At 40.7% G+C, this 21,646-nt stretch overlaps 1 protein-coding gene across 4 annotated transcripts in view; it reads left to right on the top strand.

The window, feature by feature from the left end:
• ALOX5 (arachidonate 5-lipoxygenase) overlaps positions 1-21,646 on the top strand; it is a 76,359-nt gene that overhangs the window by 22,670 nt on the left and 32,043 nt on the right. For 3 of the 4 annotated variants that reach the window (XM_058435792.1, XM_032142624.2, XM_058435793.1), the window contains one exon: positions 19,785-19,907. In XM_058435792.1, coding sequence (XP_058291775.1) covers positions 19,785-19,907 — 123 coding nt within the window. Of the gene's footprint in view, positions 1-18,422; positions 18,470-19,784; positions 19,908-21,646 lie in introns of those variants that run through there. The other variant, XM_058435794.1, reaches the window with a different exon arrangement.

The raw sequence follows: 21,646 nt of genomic DNA, 5'->3' as shown, positions 1-21,646 counted from the left end.
GAAGTCCTTGCCCATGCCTATGTCCTGAATGGTATTGCCTAGGTTTTCTTCTAGGGTTTTTATGGTTTTAGGTCTAACATGTAAGTCTTTAATCAATCTTGAATTAATTTTTGTATAAGGTGTAAGGAAGGGATCCAGTTTCAGCTTTCTATATATGGCTAGCCAGTTTTCCCAGCACCATTTATTAAACAGGGAATCCTTTTCCCATTGCTTGTTTTTGTCACGTTTGTCAAAGATCGGATATTTGTAGATATGCGGCATTATTTCTGAGGGCTCTGTTCTGATGCATTGATCTATGTCGTCTCTGTTTTGGTACCAGTACCATGCTGTTTTGGTTACTGTAGCCTTGTAGTATAGTTTGAATTCAGGTAGCGTGATGCCTCCAGGTTTGTTCTTTTGGCTTAGGATTCACTTGGCAATGCAGGCTCTTTTTTGGCTCCATATGAACTTTAAAGTAGTTTTTTCCAATTCTGTAAAGAAAGTCATTGGTAGCTTGATGGGGATGGCATTGAATCTATAAATTACCTTGGGCAGTATGGCCATTTTCACAATATTGATTCTTCCAACCCATGAGCGTGGAATGTTCTTCCTTTTGTTTGTATCCTCTTTTATTTCATTGAGCAGTGGTTTGTAGTTCTCCTTGAAGAAGTCCTTCACATCCCTTGTAAATTGGATTACTAGGTATTTTATTCTCTTTGAAGCAATTGTGAATAGGAGTTCACTCATGATTTGGCTCTCTGTTTGTCTGTGATTGGTGTACAAGAATCCTTGTGATTTTTGTACATTGATTTTGTATCCTGAGACTTTGCTGAAGTTGCTTATCAGATTAAGGAGATTTTGGGCTGAGACAATGGGGTTTTCTAGATATACAATCATATCATCTGCAGACAGGGACAATTTGACTTCCTCTTTTCCTAATTGAATACCCTTTATTTCCTTCTCCTGCCTGATTGCCCTGGCCAGAACTTCCAGCACTATGTTGAATAGGAGTGGGGAGAGAGGGCATCCCTGTCTTGTGCCAGTTTTCAAAGGGAATGCTTCCAGTTTTTGCCCATTCAGTATGATATTGGCTGTGGGTTTGTCATAGATAGCTCTTATGATTTTGAGATACGTCCCATCAATACCTAATTTATTGAGAGTTTTTAGCATGAAGGGTTGTTGAATTTTGTCAAAGACCTTTTCTGCATATATTGAGATAATCATGTGGTTTTTGTCTTTGGTTCTGTTTACATGCTGGATTACATTTATTGATTTGCGTATGTTGAACCAGCCTTGCATCCCAGGGATGAAGCCCACTTGATCATGGTGGATAAGCTTTTTGATGTGCTGCTGGATTCGGTTTGCCAGTATTTTATTTAGGATTTTTGCAACAATGTTCATGAAGGATATTGGTCTGAAATTCTCTTTTTTGGTTGTGTCTCTGCCGGGCTTTGGTATCAGGATGATGCTGGCTTCATAAAATGTGTTAGGGAGGATTCCCTCTTTTTCTATCGATTGGAATAGTTTCAGAAGGAATGGTACCAGTTCCTCCTTGTACCTCTGGTAGAATTCGGCTGTGAATTCATCAGGTCCTGGACTCTTTTTGGTTGGTAAGCTGTTGATTATTGCCACAATTTCAGAGCCTGTTATTGGTCTATTTAGAGATTCAACTTCTTCCTGGTTTAGTCTTGGGAGGGTGTATGTGTCCAGGAATTTATCCGTTTCTTCTAGATTTTCTAGTTTCTTTGCATAGAGGTGTTCGTAGTATTCTCTGATGGTAGATTGTATTTCTGTGGGATCGGTGGTGATATCCCCTTTATCATTTTTTATTGCATCTATTTGATTCTTCTCTCTTTTCTTCTTTATTAGTCTTGCTAGTGGTCTATCAAGTTTGTTGATCTTTTCAAAAAACCAGCTCTTGGATTCATTAATTTTTTGAAGGGTTTTTTGTGTCTCTATTTCCTTCAGTTCTGCTCTGATTTTAGTTATTTCTTACCTTCTGCTAGCTTTTGAATGTGTTTGCTCTTGCTTCTCTAGTTGTTTTAATTGTGATATTAGGGTGTCAATTTTGTATCTTTCCTGCTTTCTCTTGTGGGCATTTAGTGCTATAAATTTCCATCTACACACTGCTTTGAATGTGTCCCAGAGATTCTGGTATGTTGTGTCTTTGTTCTCACTGGTTTCAAAGAACATCTTTATTTCTGCCTTCATTTCGTTATGTACCCAGTAGTCATTCAGGAGCAGGTTGTTCATTTTCCATGTAGTTGAGCAGTTTTGAGTGAGATTCTTCATCCTGAGTTCTAGTTTGATTGCACTGTGGTCTGAGAGACAGTTTGTTATAATTTCTGTTCTTTTACATTTGCTGAGAAGAGCTTTACTTCCAACTATGTGGTCAATTTTGGAATAGGTGTGGTGTGGTGCTGAAAAAAAATGTATATTCTGTTGATTTGGGGTGGAGAGTTCTGTAGATGTCTATTAGGTCCGCTTGGTGCAGAGCTGAGTTCAATTCCTGGGTATCCTTGTTAACTTTCTGTCTGGTTGATCTGTCTAATGTTGACAATGGGGTGTTAAAATCTCCCATTATTGTTTTGTGGGAGTTTAAGTCTCTTTGTAGGTCGTTCAGGACTTGCTTTATGAATCTGGGTGCTCCTATGTTGGGTGCATATATATTTAGGCTCGTTAGCTCTTCTTGTTGAATTGATCCCTTTACCATTATGTAATGGCCTTCTTTGTGTCTTTTGATCTTTGTTGGTTTAAAGTCTGTTTTATCAGAGACTAGGATTGCAACCCCTGCCTTTTTTTGTTTTCCATCTGCTTGGTAGATCTCCCTCCATCCCTTTATTTTGAGTCTGTGTGTATCTCTGCACGTGAGATGGGTTTCCTGAATACAGCACACTGATGGGTCTTGACTCCTTATCCAATTTGCCAGTCTGTGTCTTTTAATTGGAGCATTTAGCCCATTTGTATTTAAAGTTAATATTATGTGTGAATTTAATCTTGTCTTTATGATGTTAGTTGGTTATTTTGCTCGTTAGTTGATACAGTTTCTTCCTAGCCTCTATGGTCTTTACAATTTGGCATGTTTTTGCAGTGGCTAGTACCAGTTGTTCCTTTCCATGTCTAGTGCTTCCTTCAGGAGCTCTTGTAAGGCAGGCCTGGTGGTGACAAAATCTCTCAGCGTTTACTTGTCTGTAAAGTATTTTATTTCTCCTTCACTTATGAAGCTTAGTTTGGCTGGATATGAGATTCTGGGTTGAAAATTCTTTTCTTTAAGAATGTTGAGTATCAGCCCCCACTCTCTTCTGGCTTGTAGAGTTTCTGCCGAGAGATCAGCTGTTAGTCTGATGGGCTTCCCTTTGTGGGTAACCCGACCTTTCTCTCTGGCCGCCCTTAACGTTTTTTCCTTCATTTCAACTTTGGTGAATCTGACAATTATGTGTCTTGGAGTTGCTCTTCTCGAGGAGTATCTTTGTGGCTTTCTCTGTATTTCCTGAATCTGAATGTTAGCGTGCCTTGCTAGATTGGGGAAGTTCTCCTGGATAATATCTTTCAGAGTGTTTTCCAACTTGGTTCCATTCTCCCGGTCACTATCAGGTACACCAATCAGACATAGGTTTGGTCTTTTCACATAGTCCCAAATTTCTTGGAGGCTTTGTTCATTTCTTTTTATTCTTTTCTCGCTTCATTTCATTCATTTCATCTTCCATCGCTGATACCCTTTCTTCCAGTTGATTGCATCAGCTACCGAGTCTTCTGCAATCTTCACATAGTTCTTGAAACTTGGCTTTCAGCTCCATCAGCTCCTTTAAGCCCTTCTCTGCATTGGTTATCTGCATTGGTTTACCTAAGCAAGCCTGGGCAATGGCGGGCGCCCCTCCCCCAGCCTTGCTGCCGCCTTGCAGTTTGATACCAGACTGCTGTGCTAGCAATCAGCGAGACTCCGTGGGTGTAGGACCCTCCGAGCCGGTTGCGGGACACAATCTCCTGGTGTGCCGTTTTCCAAGCCCGTTGGAAAAGCGCAGTATTAGGGTGGGACTGACCAGATTTTGAATGATTAGTTATACATTCATCTATTTTTTTTCAAAGTTTTTAATTTCTTTGCCATTGGTTTGAATTTCCTCCTGTAGCTCGGAGTAGCTTGATCATCTGAAGCCTTCTTCTGTCAACTCGTCAAAGTCATTCTCCATCCAGCTTTGTTCCGTTTCTGGTGAGGAACTGCATTCCTTTGGAGGCGGAGAGGTGCTCTGCTTTTTAGAATTTCCAGTTTTTCTGCTCTGTTTTTTCCCTATCTTTGTGGTTTTATCTACTTTTGGTCTTTGATGATGGTGATGTACAGATGGGTTTTTGGTGTGGATGTCCTTTCTGTTTCTTAGTTTTCCTTCTACCAGACAGGACCCTCAGCTGCAGGTCTGTTGGAGTTTGCTAGAGGTCCACTCTAGACCCTGTTTGGCTGGGCGTCAGCAGCGATGGCTGCATAACAGCGGATTTTCGTGGACCACAAATTCAGCTGTCTGATTGTTCCTCTGGAAGTTTTGTCTCAGAGGATTACCTGGCCGAGTGAGGTGTCAGTCTGTCCCTACTGGGGGTTGCCTCCCAGTTAGGCTGCTCGGAGGTCAGGGACCCACCTTAGGAGGCAGTCTGCCCGTTCTCAGATCTCCAGCTGCGTGCTGGGAGAACCACTACTCTCTTCAAAGCTGTCAGACAGGGACATTTAAGACTGCAGAGGTTCCTGCTGTCTTTTTGTTTGTCTGTGCCCTGCCCCCAGAGGTGGAGCCTACAGAGGCAGGCAGGCCTCCTTGAGCTGTGGTGGGCTCCACCCAGTTCAAGCTTCCTGGCTGCTTTGTTTACCTAAGCAAGCCTGGGCAATGGCGGGCACCCCTCCCCCAGCCTTGCTGCCGCCTTGCAGTTTGATATCAGACTGCTGTGCTAGCAATCAGCGAGACTCCGTGGGTGTAGGACCCTCCGAGCCGGTTGCGGGACACAATCTCCTGGTGTGCCATTTTCCAAGCCCGTTGGAAAAGCGCAGTATTAGGGTGGGACTGACCTGATTTTCCAGGTGCTGTCTGTTGCCCCTTTCTTTGACTAGGAAAGGGAACTCCCTGACCCCTTGCACTTCCCGAGGGCGGCAATGCCTCGCCCTGCTTTGGCTCGCACACGGTGCGCTGCACCGACTGTCCTGCACCCACTGTTTGGCACTCCCTAGTGAGATGAACCCGGTACCTCAGAAGGAAATGCAGAAATCACCCATCTTCTATGTCACTCACACTGGTAGCTGTAGACTGCAGCTGTTCCTATTCGGCCATCTTGGCTCCACTCTGACATGATCTTATATATAGAAAATCTGAAGGCATTCACCAAAAGAAACTATTAGAACTAATAAACCACCAAGGTTGCAAGATACAAGATAATCAATTGTTTTTCTATACATTAACAACCAACTATGTGAAAATAAAAGTAAGAAAAAGTTCAATTTACAATAGCATCAAAAACAATAAACATTTATGAATAAATTTAACAAAGTAGTCTGAGACTTGTACAATGAAAGTACAAAACATTGTTTAACATAATTAAAGAAGATCTAAATAGGTTGAAAGACATTTCATGTTCATGAATCAGAGGACTTAATTTTGTTAAAATGGCAATACCCCACAAAGTAATGTACAGGTTCAACACAACCCTTATCAAAATTCTAGCTGATTTCTTTGCAGAAATTGACAAGCTGTCAATTCTGCAAATTCATATGGAAATGGAAGGGACCCAGAATAGCCAAAACAATCTTGATAAAAAGAAAACAAAGATGGAGGACTTGCACTTCTCAATATCAAAATTACTACACAGCTATGGTATTCAAGACAATGTGATATTGGCATAAGGATAGATGTATGGATCAATGAAATAGACTTGAGAAATCCAGAAATAAGCCCTTACACTTATGGCCAATTAATTTTTGACAGAAGCAGCAAGACAGTTTAACAGAGAAAGAATAGTCTTGTCAACAAATGGTCCTAGCAAAACTGGATAGCCACATGCAAAAGAATGAAGTTGGATGCTTAGCTCACACCATATAGATAAATAAACACAAAATTTTTTTTACACAAAATGGGTCAAATACCTACCGAAATGTGAGAGCTAAAACTATAAAACTCTTTCAAGAAAACACAGGAGTAAACCTTCATGACTTTGGATTTGACAAAGGACTCTTGATATTGCACCAAAAGCATCAGCAACAAAAGAAAAATAAAGTGATAAAGTGATGTCATCAAATTTACAAACCTTTATGTTTCAAAGGACACCATCAAGAAAGTGAAAAAGATGAACCACAGAATGGAAGAAATATTTACAAATTGGATATCTGATAAGGGTCTTCCATCCATAATTTATAAAGAACTCTTACAACTCAATAAAGAAAAATAGTCCAATTTAAAAATGAAAAAAATGAGTGAGGATCTGAATAGATATTTCTCCAAGGACCCCTTAGTCATCTAGGAAATGCAAATCAACACCACAATGAGATACCACTTGATACTCACTAGGATGGCTAGAATCAAAAAATCCGACAAGAACAAGTGTTGACAAGGATGTGGAGAAATCAGAACCCTCATACGCTGCTGGTGGGAATGTAAAATGGCACAGCTGCTTGGGAAACAGTCTGCTAGCTCCTGACTGTTCAACAGAGAGTTACAGTATGACAGCATTTCCACTCTTAAGCATATTCCCAACAAATGGAAACATATGCCCACACAAAAACTTGTACATGCATGATTATAGCAGCATTACCTGTAACTATCAAAAGGTGTACACAACCCAAAAGTCCATTAATGGATGAATGGATAAAATATAGTATATCTATATAATTTGACCATGATAAAAGAATGAAATACTGACACTTGTTACAACATGGATGAATCTCAAAAACATTATGCTAAGTGAAAGAAGCCAGTCACAAAAGATCATATATTGTATGATTCCTTTTATATGAAATTTCTGTACAAGAAAAATCTGTACAGATACAAAGTAGATTACTGGTTGCCTAGGAGCAGGGAATGAGGAATTGGTCATGGGAGTGACAGCTAAAGGATACAGTGTTCCTTTTGCCGGGGATGAAAGTGTTCTAAAACTGATGGTTGTCCATTGTGTAAAAATTAATACTAAACATCCTTGAATTGAACACTTCAAATGGATAAACTTTATAGTAAGTGCATTATATTTCAATAACGCTGCTAGATAAATTTTAAAATTAATTCAAAATGAATGATAGATCTAAAAGTAAGGGCTAACAACATAACACTCTTGGAAGAAAACATACGAGTAAGTCTTCATAATCTTGGGTTCAGCAAAGCCTCTTAGATATGGCACCAAGAACACAGGCAGCAAAAGAAAGTAGCCAAGTTAGATGTCATTAAAATGTAAAAGATCTGTGCTTCAAAGGACATCATCAATAAAGTGAAAAGACAATCCACAGATCTAAATCATATGCCTGATAAGGGATTTGTATCCAGAATATATAAAGAACTCTGACAACTCAATTTTAAAATATTCTGTACAAATAACCCAGTTTAAAAATTAGCAAAGGATTTAATTAAATAGTTCTCCAGAGAAAATTTGTGAATCTCCAATAAGCACGTGAAAATATGCTCAACATTATTAATCATTAGGAAATTTCAAATCAAAACCACAAGATACAATTTCACACCCACTAAAATGGTTAGAATAAAAAAGATAGTAACAAGTGCTGCCAAGGATGTGGAGAAACTGGAACCCTGATGCTGCTACCAGAATGTAAGATGATGCAGCCACTTCAGAAAACAGTTTAGTGGTTCCTCGAAATCTTAAATCCAGCTACAATGTGACCCAGCAATTCTACTCCTAGGCCTCTATCCAAGAATATTGAAACCACATGTCTATACAAAAACTTGTACACACGTATTTATAGCACCATTGTTCACAATAGTCAAAAAGTAGAAACAACCTAAATTCCATTAACTGAGGAATATATAAACAAAATATAGTTTATCCATACAATGGGATATTTTTTGGCATTAAAAAGGAATGAATGCCAGACGCAGAGGCTCACGCCTGTAATCCTAGCACTTTGGGAGGTTGAGACAGGTGGATCACTTGAGGTCAGGAGTTTGAGACCAACCTGGCCAACATGGTGAAACCCCATGTCTACAAAAATACAAAAATTAGCTGGGCATGTTGGTGCACGCCTGTAATCCTAGCTATTCAGGAGGCTAACGCAGGAGAATCACTTGAACCCAGGAGGTGGAGGTTGCAGTGAGCCTAGATCCCACCACTGCACTCCAGCCTGGGCGACAGAGCAAGACTCCATTTCAAGAAAAGAAAAGAAATGAACTATAGACAGATGCCAAACACTGAATGAACTTCAAAAATATGCTAAATGGAAAACTCATTTACGGAAGACTCCATACTGTATGATTCTATCTGTATGAAATGTCCAGAATAGGCAAACCCACAGAGTCAGATTAGTAGGTGAGTAGTTGCCTAGGACTAGGAGTTGGGAAGGGGGAACAAGGAGTGAGTGTTAATGGATTTGAGGCTTCCTTTGGGGATTAGATTATTTCAGAATTGGGTTATAATGATGGTTATACATACAACTCTGCAAATATATTAAAATATTTCAATAGCATACTTTTAAGGGGTGAATTTAATGGTATGTAAATGTATCTCAATGAAGATTTTTGGAAGATAATAATAATAACACATTACAGAATGCTTCTCTGGAAATGGATGGCTGATGGGCTGTATCCAGCCTCTACAAGTGCTTGATGGATCATTATTGACTTTTGAGTAAACAGAGATATTCTTCAGGCTTCCCCAGTCCACACCTGTCTGTTGTCTATATGAAGGTTTTCTTTCATTTCATTTCCTGCTTTGGCCTCTGGAAACTTTTGAGTCTGTGCCTCCTTCCAAGGGAAGGAAGTGGAAGAAATCATTCTACATGGACAGTGAAGTTACCTGGGTTGTGGAGGGGCCTTTGGGAGCCAATATTGTGATACTTTTCTACATATACCTCAATAGTTGAACTTCTTACAAGGAATATGTAGTATATCTGGGTTGTTTTTTTAACTCAAAAAAGTAAAAGAAGGAAAATAATATAGAGGCAGAAAAATACCTATTTTCTGTATGAATTATGAATTTTATGAATGTTTTCATAAAAATTCATGTTTAGTTGTTTTCACTTTGTTTTATTCACTTTTTAAAATTTGGCATTGTGCTATACATATCACTTTGCATCCTCCTTGCTGCCCTTTAGCAGTGTAGCAAAAATCATTTTCCCATATTTTCAAAATCTCGTCATAAACATTATTCTAGTTTCTATGTACTATTCCATTGGATGGATGCCTCATCATTCACTTAAACACCCAGCTTCCCTGGGCATTTAGGAGGTTTCTAATTTTTGTATTCTTATAAGCAATGTGAAAACCCTTGTATGTGAAATTTGTATGCATTATTAAGTATTTTCCTAGGACAGATGCCCAGATGTGAAATTAGCAAGTAGTAAAAGTTGTTAGTATACATTGACAAATTTCTCCTCAAAAATCTTTAACCATTTGGGAGGCTGAGGCGGGTGGATCACCAGGTCAGGAGATTGAGACCATCCTGGCTAACACAGTGAAACCCCGACTCTACTAAAAACTACAAAAAATTAGCCGGGCGTGGTGGCGGGTGCCTGTAGTCCCAGCTACTCGGGAGGCTGAGGCAGGAGAATGGTGTGAACCTGGGAGGTGGAGCTTGCAGTGAGCCGAGATTGCGCCACTGCACTCCAGGCTGGGCGACAGAGCGAGACTCCATCTCAAAAAAAAAAAAAAAAAAAAATCTTTAACCAGTTTTCACAAGCCATGTATGGATCTCTGTTTCACCAAACACTTGCCATAACTGAGCAGTATCTTCATTTTTCTTAATTTTTCTAAGTTGGAACAGCATCTCTCAACCCTGTAGCTCCTTCTTCCCCTATGCCCGTCTAGACACCCACTGCTGTCAAGGGGTGAGAAATCCCACACCAAAAACACAATTGCCCCACCTCAAAACTGTCTTTAGCTCCATCCCCGTTTTCATAAAAAACATTCCATGAAACAGAATAAAGAAACAAGAAACAGTCACATGTATGTGGGTACTGGGTCTGTTACAGAGGGCTCGGCTGATGGGTGGCACTGGGCCACTGGACATGCATCTCGAGGACAGGGGCCAGCCACCATGGAGGGCTGAAGGAGAAGGAGAAGAAATCAGACTCCACCTCTTGCCATTCAAGAGACTCAGATTGGGGTTGATTAGACTTAAAAGTTAAAGGCAAAACTGTTAAGACATTTAGACTACAGGTGATTATTCTTCCAGGTCTCAAGCTAAAAGGATTTTTCAAATAAGACTCAGAACATATTAAACACAAAGGAAAAGATTGGTAAGTTTGCCTCCCTCAAGATAAGGACACTCTGTTCATTGAAAGACACCAGGAGAGAGTGAAGGCAAGTCATGGAGTGACTGACAAGAATTATTCCTAGTATGTGAAGGACCTACAAATCTTTAAGAAGGGGAGTGTCATTCACTAGAAAATGGGCAAGAGGTTTGGGTAGTTAATGTACAAAATATAAGCAGCAAGTATACAAAAGGTGTTCAGCTTCATTAGGAATCGGGGAAATCAGAAGATCACAGTGAACTGCTGCTCCTACCACACACATGCCCCCCAGATGGGCAACACTTCAACAACTGACAACACCTCAGTATTAAAGAAGATCCAGAGGGCTGGGAACACTCAGATACCGCTGGCAGGAGGACAAGTTGATATGACCTCCATGGAAAACAATTTAGCAATATGTCGTAAAACTGAAGCTACATTATAATCTACGACCCAGAAATCCTATAGTGGGATCCAAATTTGTGTGCATGTGCACCTGGATACTCACAACAGCATTACTCATGATGGCCAAAAAATGGCAACAACTCAATGTCCAACAACAGTAGAACAGACAAATAAATTATCAAGGAAAATTCTACACAGCAAGGAAAATCAACAAGCTGCTGCTAACATGGACAAATCTCACCGACGCAGTGTTGAAGGAAAGAAGCCAGGAGCGTGTCTGGCCAATTCATAACTTTTGGAATTAAATTGTTTAGGGAGGTGTGTCATAGCGGAACCTTAAACAATAACAAGAAAATGACTATCATAAAGCCGAGGATGGTGATTACTGGGGATGGAAGGAGGGTTGATTGGGAGAGGTAGGGGATGAGGGTACGGACAATGTTCTGATTTTTTACCTGGATGGTGTTCGTACAGGTGTTTTGTACATTTTTCTGCATGTGTGAGTGTGTGTTTGCATACATACATATCCATACATATTTTATATATTCTATTTCCCAATTGAAAAATCAAAAATAAAACTTACATGCCATTAGCGTCAAGTGTGGGAGAGTAACCTGCTGTGCTGTGGGTCATGTTAAGGGTTTATAAATGTATGATTTGTTTTAGAGTATTTGTGCGCAAGCCTCTCAGCTCAGGCACCATATGATGTGTTTCCAGACTTTTATACCTGGTGCAGTGCACACGTTGTGCTTGAGCTCTGCCTCCCATCCCAAAGGGCTGTTGTTTCTATGCTTCTTCCTTGGCCTCCCTCCCTGTTTCAGCCACCTGTGGCAAAGCCCCTGCAGCCATTCTCAGAGTACTTCTGGCCTGTGAATCTGGGTTAAGATAAAATGCCCGTAAAATTCATTTAATTTGTTATAAGCCACTAACACTTTAGTATGAATTAGTGGGGACCTAATTAGACTTTGCTATCTACTCATCTAAGATAACACAAACTAGCCCAATTATCTGGGAGCTACTTAACATTATCACAATCTTGCAGCAGGGGGCTTCTGGTGAGATTGTTTCCCCCTTTCTTAGATTTAATCATTTTTTTCTTCCTCCTTCCACTCATCCGTCCTTTTCAGAAACCGTCCTTTGCTTCCGTTCAGGAAACACTGAACTTTGCACTGTCTGCACAATCCTGAAGTTCCTCTTTCTCAGAAGATTTATCAGGCTTCTAGATCAGAGTTTGGAAGTAAAGCAATGACTAAGAATAGTCCCCACTATGTCAGAAAGCTGGTGCTTCTTGCAGGCCCTCCTTACTCACTCAGCCACGCAAGGAGAAGGAGAAGCAGACCCAGGTCATAGCCCACAGCTTGTGCTCTCCCACTGTGACCACATCTGTCTGTGTTACATGCACACTCACACACAGCAGTAAATGGCAAAGTATAGGTGTTTGTTAATCGATATAATTTAATCTAATCATTATGTGACCTGCACGTTTCACTCATCACTAAGTATTGAAGAGGATCTGGTTGACACAGATAGCTGTGGTTCATGCAGTTAACTTCTTCATGGCACATCAGTATCTGAATAACCCATGTGCTCGTCTGCTCTCCTGCTGATGGGCAGGCAGACTGTCTTTAATTTCTAGCTGTTACAAACCAAGCGACAGGGAGCTTTCTCACACATCTCTCTGTGCTCTCATGGAAGAGTTACTGTAGGGAATATTCCAAGAAGTAGAGTTGCAGGGTTGCAGACCACATGTGTTTTTAAGCTTTCTAGATATTGCTGATTGTTTTCCAAAGGCATTCTGCCAGCAACTGTTTCTGAGATTCACTGTTCCCCTACATCATCAACACTTCGCATCTTCAGATGTTTTCATTCTTGTGTGTGAAATAGTATCTCATTTATTTTCCCCTTCTTAAACTGCTACTTATTCCTTGCCTTCTGGGAATGCACCATAATTTACTTAGCCATTCGCCTATTCACTGACATTCAGTTCATTTCCCATTTGTAGATGTGTTCGGTTTTTTTGGGTTTTGCAGTACAAACAATGCTGCCAGAACCAACCTTGTACAAACATCTTGATGTACTGGTGCTTTAATTAATGGCAGATCCATTTCCAGAACTCAGATTGCTGGAACAAATCAGCATTTTTTCATCTTAAGAAATACCGACAAAAATCCTTTCACAAAATTGTGTAGTAATTTGCAGTCCTACCAACAGTGTATGAAAAGATACTTTTACCCATCCATACATTTGTCGGTACCCGATGACCTTGTTTGACAGTCTAAAAATCCCTAAGACCTTGTGGTTGTTTTCGTCTGCACTCCCCTGACCACTAAGTTAAGCATCACTGCATTGCCTATTTATAAGCTTTTTTTCCCTATTGTTCTTTCAATTATTAATCTAAAGGAGCTCTTTCTATATCAGGATAGTATCCATTTGTTACATATGTATAGCATTTATTATTTGTCTTCTGTTGCTTTTGCCACAGGAGATTTTAGTTCTTTATTTTATTAACTATATATTGTTTACATCTATTAACTTTTGGGTTTCCTGCTTTGCTTAAGAAAACCCTCTCCATCCCAGTGTTACCCAAATACTTCCCCTGTAATTTTGTCTAATACTTTTATAATTTCCTCTTTGAGTTTAGACCTTTCATTCATCTACTTTTTTTTTTTTTTTTTTTTTTGAGACAGGAGTCTGTTTCCTAGGCTGGAGTGCAGTGGCATGATCATGGTTCACTGCTGCCTCAAACTCCCAGGCTCAATCCATCCTCCCACGTCAGCCTCCCAAGTAGCTGGGGCTACAGGCGTGTGCCACCATGCCCCACTCCTGCCACGTGTTTTCATACGTCCCTGGGTGGAACTCTCCCGGTAGCATTCGTTCCTGACTTGGATGACAGGGATGATGTCCTTCCTCCTGACTTGGTGATACCCACGGTACAAGCTGGCATAGGATGGCAGTCATGAGCTCTGGATTCGAGTGTCTGGGTTCAACTCACACTTACTGGCACTTTCTCCAGTCCTGTGAAAGTTGTTTAATCTGTCTGTGCCTCAGTTCCCTCACCTGTAAAATGGGGGAAATAACAGTGCCTTCCTTTTAGGGGTTTGAGATAATAGGTTAAACCATGAAAACACAGAGAATAGTAGTAGGCACATAGAAAGCACTGGATAAATGTTGGCGAGTTTTGTATTACGTACACATAGTTTCTGGGTCGGTTTCTGCACTTTATGTGTTAGCCTATTTTTCTACTCCAGACCCCAGCACCAGCTTTTGGTTATCATAACTTTCTAATAAATGTTAATGTCTGTTTCATATCTCGCTGTTCTTTCTTAAGATTTTCATAATGAGAATTACTTTGAACTTCACATAACTGTGTTGGCATTTTAGTGAGATTCAGTCTTTCCATCCAAGAACACAGCGTGTCTTTCCACCTCTCTAGATCCTGTGTCAATGTCCGTCCATAGAATGTCTAGTTTTCTTCATGCAGGTCCTTCACCTTTCTAGCTACTCTACATTTAGCATTTGCTGTTCTGAGTGGGATATTTTTCTGCTTGCAAAAATATTGCTGGGATAAACATAAATTACTTGTTTCTTACATTTACTACGTGTTGGTCCCTTTCTGAATTCTTTCATTGGTTCTAATCACTTGTTTTTGTTTGTTTGTTGTTAGTGAGTCTGGTTAGTTAATATGCTCATATTATCTAATTGTTAATAATTTTGTCTCTTACTTTCCATTATCTACACCACTGATATTCTTTTCTTATTGCATGGCTGGAATTCCCAAAACAAGTAGTGGTAGTAGTGATAAACATCCCTCTCATATTTTTCTTTCTTTGTTTACTATTATATTTGCTATAGTTTTATAATGAATATTCTTTGCTGTATTTAGGAGTTTATTGATTCATTCTAATTTAATTTTTGTTCAGCTGAACGTGTTCAATTAATTTCCTCAGAAGGTCCATGTGTAGTGTAGGATCTGAGTCTGTGTTTGTCCTCCTGTCCCCCTACCCATCCCCTCAGACAAATTCCCCTGCCCTCATTGATGACGATATGAGAGGCTTAGATGACTGTCTAAAAAAAGTCTGTATACACTTCAGTCTTCCCATTTTCAGAATGACAGAGGAGAAATCTAATGACAGTTTGATTATTTCTTTTCCTAGAGTTTCTATCTCCCTCCCTCCCCCACTTTCTTCCTCTCTCTGCATCTCTTTCCTTCTCTCTCTGTCTGTTTCTCCTGTCTCTTGGACATTTTAAAATTTAATCAGTATATAACTGGGTGTATCTTTTTCCTTTTTTTTCCCCCCCACCTGGGACTTGTCATTGAGAAAAATGATGAGACAAGTCTCAATCATTTTAGGAGATTTATTTGCGAAGGTTAAGGACGCATGCCCGGGAGACAGCACTATGCCTTTCTCTGAAGGTGATTTTGAGGGCTCCAAATTTAAAGGGGAAAGGGCGGGATATTGAGAAGTACACAATTTTCATGTAAGAGCAGGGCAGGGAAAAATAGTCATTCGTGCCTTTCTCTGACTCAGTGAATCTGCATTTTTTTAACATAAGATGACATAAACAAATGAGGCAGAGGAAAAATGCAGGGAGTCTGCATTTTGCGTAAGAGAACATAGATAAAGTAAGGCAGGGGAACAATCAGATATGCATTTGTATCTGGTGGGTGACTGCACTTGTAAAGATAAGCTATCAATTTGCATTGCCATGGTGAAATTTTAATGGTTCACTAGGAATTTCCTTGTGAGCAAAATATGGTGGAGACATGTAGCTTTTCATCATAGCCATCTTATTTAGGAACCAAAAGGGGGAGGCAGGTTTGCATGACACAGTTCCCAGCTTGACATTTCCCTTTGGCTAAATGAGTTTGGAGTCCTAAAATTTAATTTCCTTTCACAGACTTAAGATATTGAAGTATTTTTCAGCTTAAAGGAGTTCTTTTATTTCTTTGATTTTTTTCACTTCTCCATATATTACTCTCTCTCCTTTTGGAGCTTTTACTCCTTGCATATTACATCTGTATCTGGCTTTCATATCTGTTAATGAAAAGAGTCACACTCTGTGAAATATTTGAAAAGATTTATTCTGAGCCAAATATGAGTGACCAGTGGCCCATGATGCAGCCCCAGGAGATCCTGAGAACATGCACCCAAGGTAGTTGGGGTACAGCTTGCTTTTGTACATTTTAGGGAGACATAAGACATCAGTCAATACATGTAAGATGGACAGTGGTTCGGTTTTGGAAAGGTGGGACAACTTGGGGGAGGGGAGCTTCCAGGTCATAGGCAGATTCAAAGAGTTTCTGATTGGCAACTGCTTAAAAGAATTATTATCTAAAAACTTGAAATTTCTAGGTTAAGATGAGGGGTTGTGGAAACAAAGTTTTTATCATGCAGATGAAGCCTCCAGGTAGCAGGCTTCAGGTAGAATCAATTGTAAATGTTTCTTATCAATCTTAAAGAGTCTGTTCTATCGGGCTTAACATCTCTGTGTTGGTGTGAATGCTGATCAGTTGTGCCTGAATTCCAAGAGGAGGAGAGTACAATGAGGCACATTTAGCCACCCATTCCTATCATGGCCTGAACTAATTTTTCAGGTTAACTTTGGAATGCCTTTGGCCAAGGGGAGGGTCCATCAGTCAGTTCAGGGGCTTAGAATTTTATTTTTGGTTTATGTCTCTCATAGTTTCATTTATGGCTTCCACTTCTTTGTAGTTTCACCCTGTATTTGGGTTACATGTTCTTCTATTTTGCACAAAGCACTTCCTGGCACATAGTAGGTGCTCCATAATTAGTTGTTGAATGAACACCTTCTGTCTTCTAGGTGTTAATGAGTTTAGCTTAAACTTTTCTCCTTACATATTTTAAATTCAGCCTAAAAGTTTCTCTGTACATAGTGAACTGTAACCTAACTGGACATATAAACAGACTGTCACCTACTCTCATAGCAAGTAACCAAGTCTCAGCCAATCACAGTGGCCAGACTTCAGCCACTCACAGTGGCCAGCTGTTCAAACTGGGCTCAAGTAAGGCAAATGCTGAGCCATCACCAATCTGGCTGTTTCTGTACCTCACTTCCATTTTCTGTACGTCACGTTCCTTTTTCTGCCCATAAATCCTATCCAACTACGAGGCAGCATCAAAGTCACTCTGAGCCTGCTCTGGTTTAGGCACTGCCCGATTCTTGAATTGTTCTTTGCTCAGTTAAACTCTGCTAAATTTAATTTGTCTAAAGTTTTTCTTTTAATACAAGAGACCAAACATCTCACAGTGACTATTCTTTTTGTTTCTCTATTGAAGTCTTCATTCAGAAATCATGTTTGTGGTTACAGAAAGTCTTTTTACACTCCAATTGTACTAACTGCATCCCCTTAGGATCTCTCTGTCTGTCTCTCTCTCTCTCTGTCTGTCTGTCTCTCTTGCTTTCTCTCTCTCTCTCTTTTTTTTTCCAATAAATTAAATGCCTTTCTACTTCTTTGTTCCTTCTGCCTGGGTGTTCCACTTGGTTTTCCTCAATTGAGTGGGATTCCATCTCCACCAGTTAATGTCCGTGGCCATGCAGGCCTTCGGCTCCTGTGCAGGTCAGCCTGTCAAGGTCTCTCAAGCAGCAGTGACCTGCAGTGGAAGGGACATAAACATTTGGTTTCAGGGGGGCAGTAGTGAACTAGCAAGCAAGCTGTCCTGTCCCCATGTGCTGTGAGGCCATCGTCTTCTAACCACACAAATGGGGCATTTCTGCCCATTGGTGCTGCCACCCTCCACAGACTAGGGCAGGGCATGGGGCAAGAAGGTCTTTTTGGTGCTGAAGAAGTATTCCACGTCTGTCCAAGTGGACTATTCACTTAAGAAAACATTAATGCCATTTGCTGGCACAGATGCCCTTGCATGGCTCATTGTTTACATACTGAAAAACATCCAGCTCCACTGAGCTTGTAAAATTAACTAGAGCCCTTGAACTGTCCAGGCAAAGAGAAAATCATGAGTAATATTTAAATTGATATGACTAACGATAGCTAACTAATTGATCATTACTACCAGTGAGGCTACTAAATGGCTCAATTTTAGATATATATTGGAGATGCCTTGAGTCATTTTCCAAAACAAACAAAAAAAAATTTGTAGACTTGTCCACATTTTTATCCTTGTTAATATACTATCATTGGCATTAATACAAACAGCAAAAATGGAAGGTTTTCTTAAAGTCTGAGGACATAGAATATTCTAAATAAACCAACAGTGAGAAATGTAAGGTGCCACATAACAGAAAACACTTGACAAAATGCCTTTGCTGTCAGAAGGATCATATCCGGTCCCTGTTCACTTCTTTTGATCCTAAGGAGAGGCTACTGGGCCAAGAGGACACTGTGACAGTTGGGATTTGGGGAAAATCAAAGCACAAGATCATATTAAAAGAACTCAGGACTTTTTTATGACCCAAAATCTCGACACTTTACTTTCCTCTCAAAAGAAAATTTTAAAAGAAAGGAGAATTAGGAATATAAATGAAAAAGCTAAAACCCTAAAATGTAAAATTTGGTTTTTAAACAAACACAAAATCATTCTCCCTCCCCAAAGAAACTAACAGGATTTCATTTTGGTTTTGTTACCAGAAAGGGATCCTGATGCAGACCCCAAAAGAGGGTTCTTGGACCTCCGCAGGAAAGAATTCAAGGTGAATCCATAAAGTGAAAGCAAGTTTATTAGGAAAGTAAAGCAATAAAGAATGGCTACTCCATAGGCAGGGCAGTAGCATGGGCTACTCAACTGAGCACACTTATAGTTACTTCGTGATCATGTGCTAAACAATTACTGGATTATTCATGAGTTTTCCAGGAAAGGGGTGGGCAATTCCAGGAACTGAAGGTTCCTCCCTTTTTTAGACCATATAGAGTAACTTCCTGACATTACTATGGCATTTGTAAACTGTCATGGCACTGGTGGGAGTGTCTTTTAGCATGCTAATGCATTATAATTAGCATATAATGAGTAGTGAGGATGAACAGAGGTCACTTTCATCACCATCTTAGTTTTGTTGGGTTTTGGCCAGCTTCTTTACCACAACCCATTTTATCAGCAAGGTCTTTGTTCCCTGTATCTTGCGTCAGTGTCCTATCTCATCCTGTGACTTAGAATGCCTAACCTCCTGGTAATGCTGCCCAGTAGGTCTCAGCCTTATTTTACCCAGCCCCTATTCAAGATGGAGTCACTGTGGTTCAAATACCTCTGACATTTTCACAATTTAAGTTTAGTCAATAAGTAAACAAAAAGAAAAGCAAAATAAACATTTTTCAAAAACGCAAATGCCCGATGCCACAGGATAAGTTTCAAGGATGTCAGGATCTGAGCATGTTTACTGGATGCAGTCCATGGCTTGTCTTTGGGAAACTGTTTTGATTGTAATAATCTTTAAAGCTGCTATTGGCCAGCAGGTGAGAGAGGGAAGCCTTTTAGCCGTCTGTGCCTGCGTCCCTCTCCCAGGCCACCTGCTGCCTTGTCGTCCTATTGTGAAGGCATAAGAACTGTCCCATTTCCCCAAATGCCACATGCAGGACATGTACGCAGTCCAGGGCACACACTGACCAAGTTGGCAGAATGGTGGATGTCCAGGTTGGGCGTGGCTGGGCAGCCTTAACGCTGCCAGTGACTGGCAAGGCAGGCCTCTACTGCTCAGTGTCACCTCTAGTAAGTGAGGTTTCCCTAGACTACTTTCAGAACTTTTTATGCAGTGGTTCACACCTGTACCACTGTAAGCCCAGTCTCAGGGTTCCCACTCTGATGCTCAAGGCACAGCAAAGTTGGTGCTGCTGGACTTTGGAAGAGGTCCCAGAACCTTACTGGACACAGGGTCAGCCTATGATGTGTTGACTTTATTTTGGGTACATCAATCTCCCCGTGTAACATCGTCTGACAGTGTGGGCGGCCCTCAGCTGAGGGAGCAGACCAAAGGCCAGCATTTAACTCAATTTCTTCTCCTTTCTCATGCTCAGATGGATGGAGTGGAACCCTGGCTTCCCCTTGAGCATTGATGCCAAATGCCACAAGGATTTACCCCGTGATATCCAGTTTGATAGTGAAAAAGGAGTGGACTTTGTTCTGAATTACTCCAAAGCGTAAGTTTACGAGAACTGAGGGACTCTGGGCAGCCAGTGGCTGGTGCTGGGGGTGGGACCCTCACTCCTTTCTTCATGGGGTCCTTGGGTTGGGGGAACAGCCTAGGTGAGCCAAATGCTTTGATGATAAGTTGGCCATAGAGTGGATTCTCAATGCACAATTGCAGGACAACTGGTATCTTTTAAAAAGTCACAACCTAAGAGGACTCCAGACACCAGACATACATGTGTTTTTGGCCCAAAGCAGGGGTCTTCAGTTGGAATGCCTCCTCCCCATCCGTATCTCATCCTCTCTATGGCCACTTCAAAGGTGTGAAGGCTTTCTGTCCAGGCTGTCACCAAGACGGCAGGTGTTATGGTAAGAATGGCCAAATTGCCAGTGCTGATCCCAGGACATATGTCCCCTGTTCCTCCGTCACAACCCCACGAAGGAGCCACAGTCATCATCCCCATTTTACAGCTGAGGAACTGAGGAATACGGAGGTTGACTACCTTCCTTGCCCAAGGCCCCCAGCTTATAAATGGCAGAGATATAGGTTCTGTGCACCTTTGTTTCATCTGAATGTCCGCAGGGCCTTTTAAAGCTTGCCCAGGCTATCAGGAGACTCTAGGCTGCTTGTTAAACATATGAATCCCCCAACCCTACCCCAGGGCTACTGAGTGTAGGGGTCCTTAAATCTGCACATTGACCATGTAGGGAATTTTAAAAATCACGTCAGTTTGGCGAAACTATTCCAATCAATAGAAAAAGAGGGAATCCTCCCTAACTCATTTTATGAGGCCAGCATCATCCTGATACCAAAGCCTGGCAGAGAAAACAAAAAAAGAGAATTTTAGACCAATATGCCTAATGAACATCAATGCGAAAATCCTCAATAAAATACTGGCAAACTGAATCTGGCAGTACATCAGAAAGCTTATCCACCACGATCAAGTGGGCTTCATCCCTGGGATGCAAGGCTGGTTCAACATACACAAATCAATAAATGTAATCCAGCATGCAAACAGAACCAATGACAAAAACCACGATTATCTCAGTAGATGCAGAAAAGGCCTTTGACAAAATTCAACCCTTCATGCTAAAAATTCTCAATAAATTAGGTATTGATGGGATGTAGCTCAAAATAATAAGAGTTATTTATGACAGACCCACAGCCAATATCATACTGAATGGGCAAAAACTGGAAGCATTCCCTTTGAAACCTGGCACAACACAGGGATGCCCTCTCTCACCACTCTTATTCAACATAGTGTTGGAAATTCTGGCCAGGGTAATCAGGCAGGAGAAAGAAATAAAGGGTATTCAGTTAGGAAAAGAGGAAGTCAAATAGTCCCTGTTTGCAGATGACGTGATTGTATATTTAGAAACTCCATCGTCTCAGCCCAAAATCTCCTTAAGCTGATAAGGAACTTCGGCAAAGTCTCAGGATACAAAATCAATGTGCAAAAATCACAGGCATTCTGATACACCAATAACAGACAAACAGAGAGCCAGATCATGAGTGAACTCCCATTCACAATTGCTTCAAAGAGAATAAAATACCTAGGCATCCAACTTACAAGGGATGTGAAGGACCTCTTCAAGGAGAACTACAAACCACTGCTCAATGAAATAAAAGGATACAAACAAATGGAAGAACATTCCATGCTCATGGATAGGAAGAATCAATATCGTGAAAATGGCCATACTCCCAAGGTAATTTATAGATCAGTGCAATCCCCATCAAACTACCAATGAC

This window comes from Hylobates moloch, unplaced genomic scaffold (genome assembly GCF_009828535.3).
Source record: "Hylobates moloch isolate HMO894 unplaced genomic scaffold, HMol_V3 SCAFFOLD_3, whole genome shotgun sequence".
Lineage (NCBI taxonomy): Eukaryota > Metazoa > Chordata > Mammalia > Primates > Hylobatidae > Hylobates > Hylobates moloch.
The sequence above is the reverse complement of the archived record's forward strand: the minus strand, read 5'-3'. Positions and strand labels throughout refer to the sequence as shown.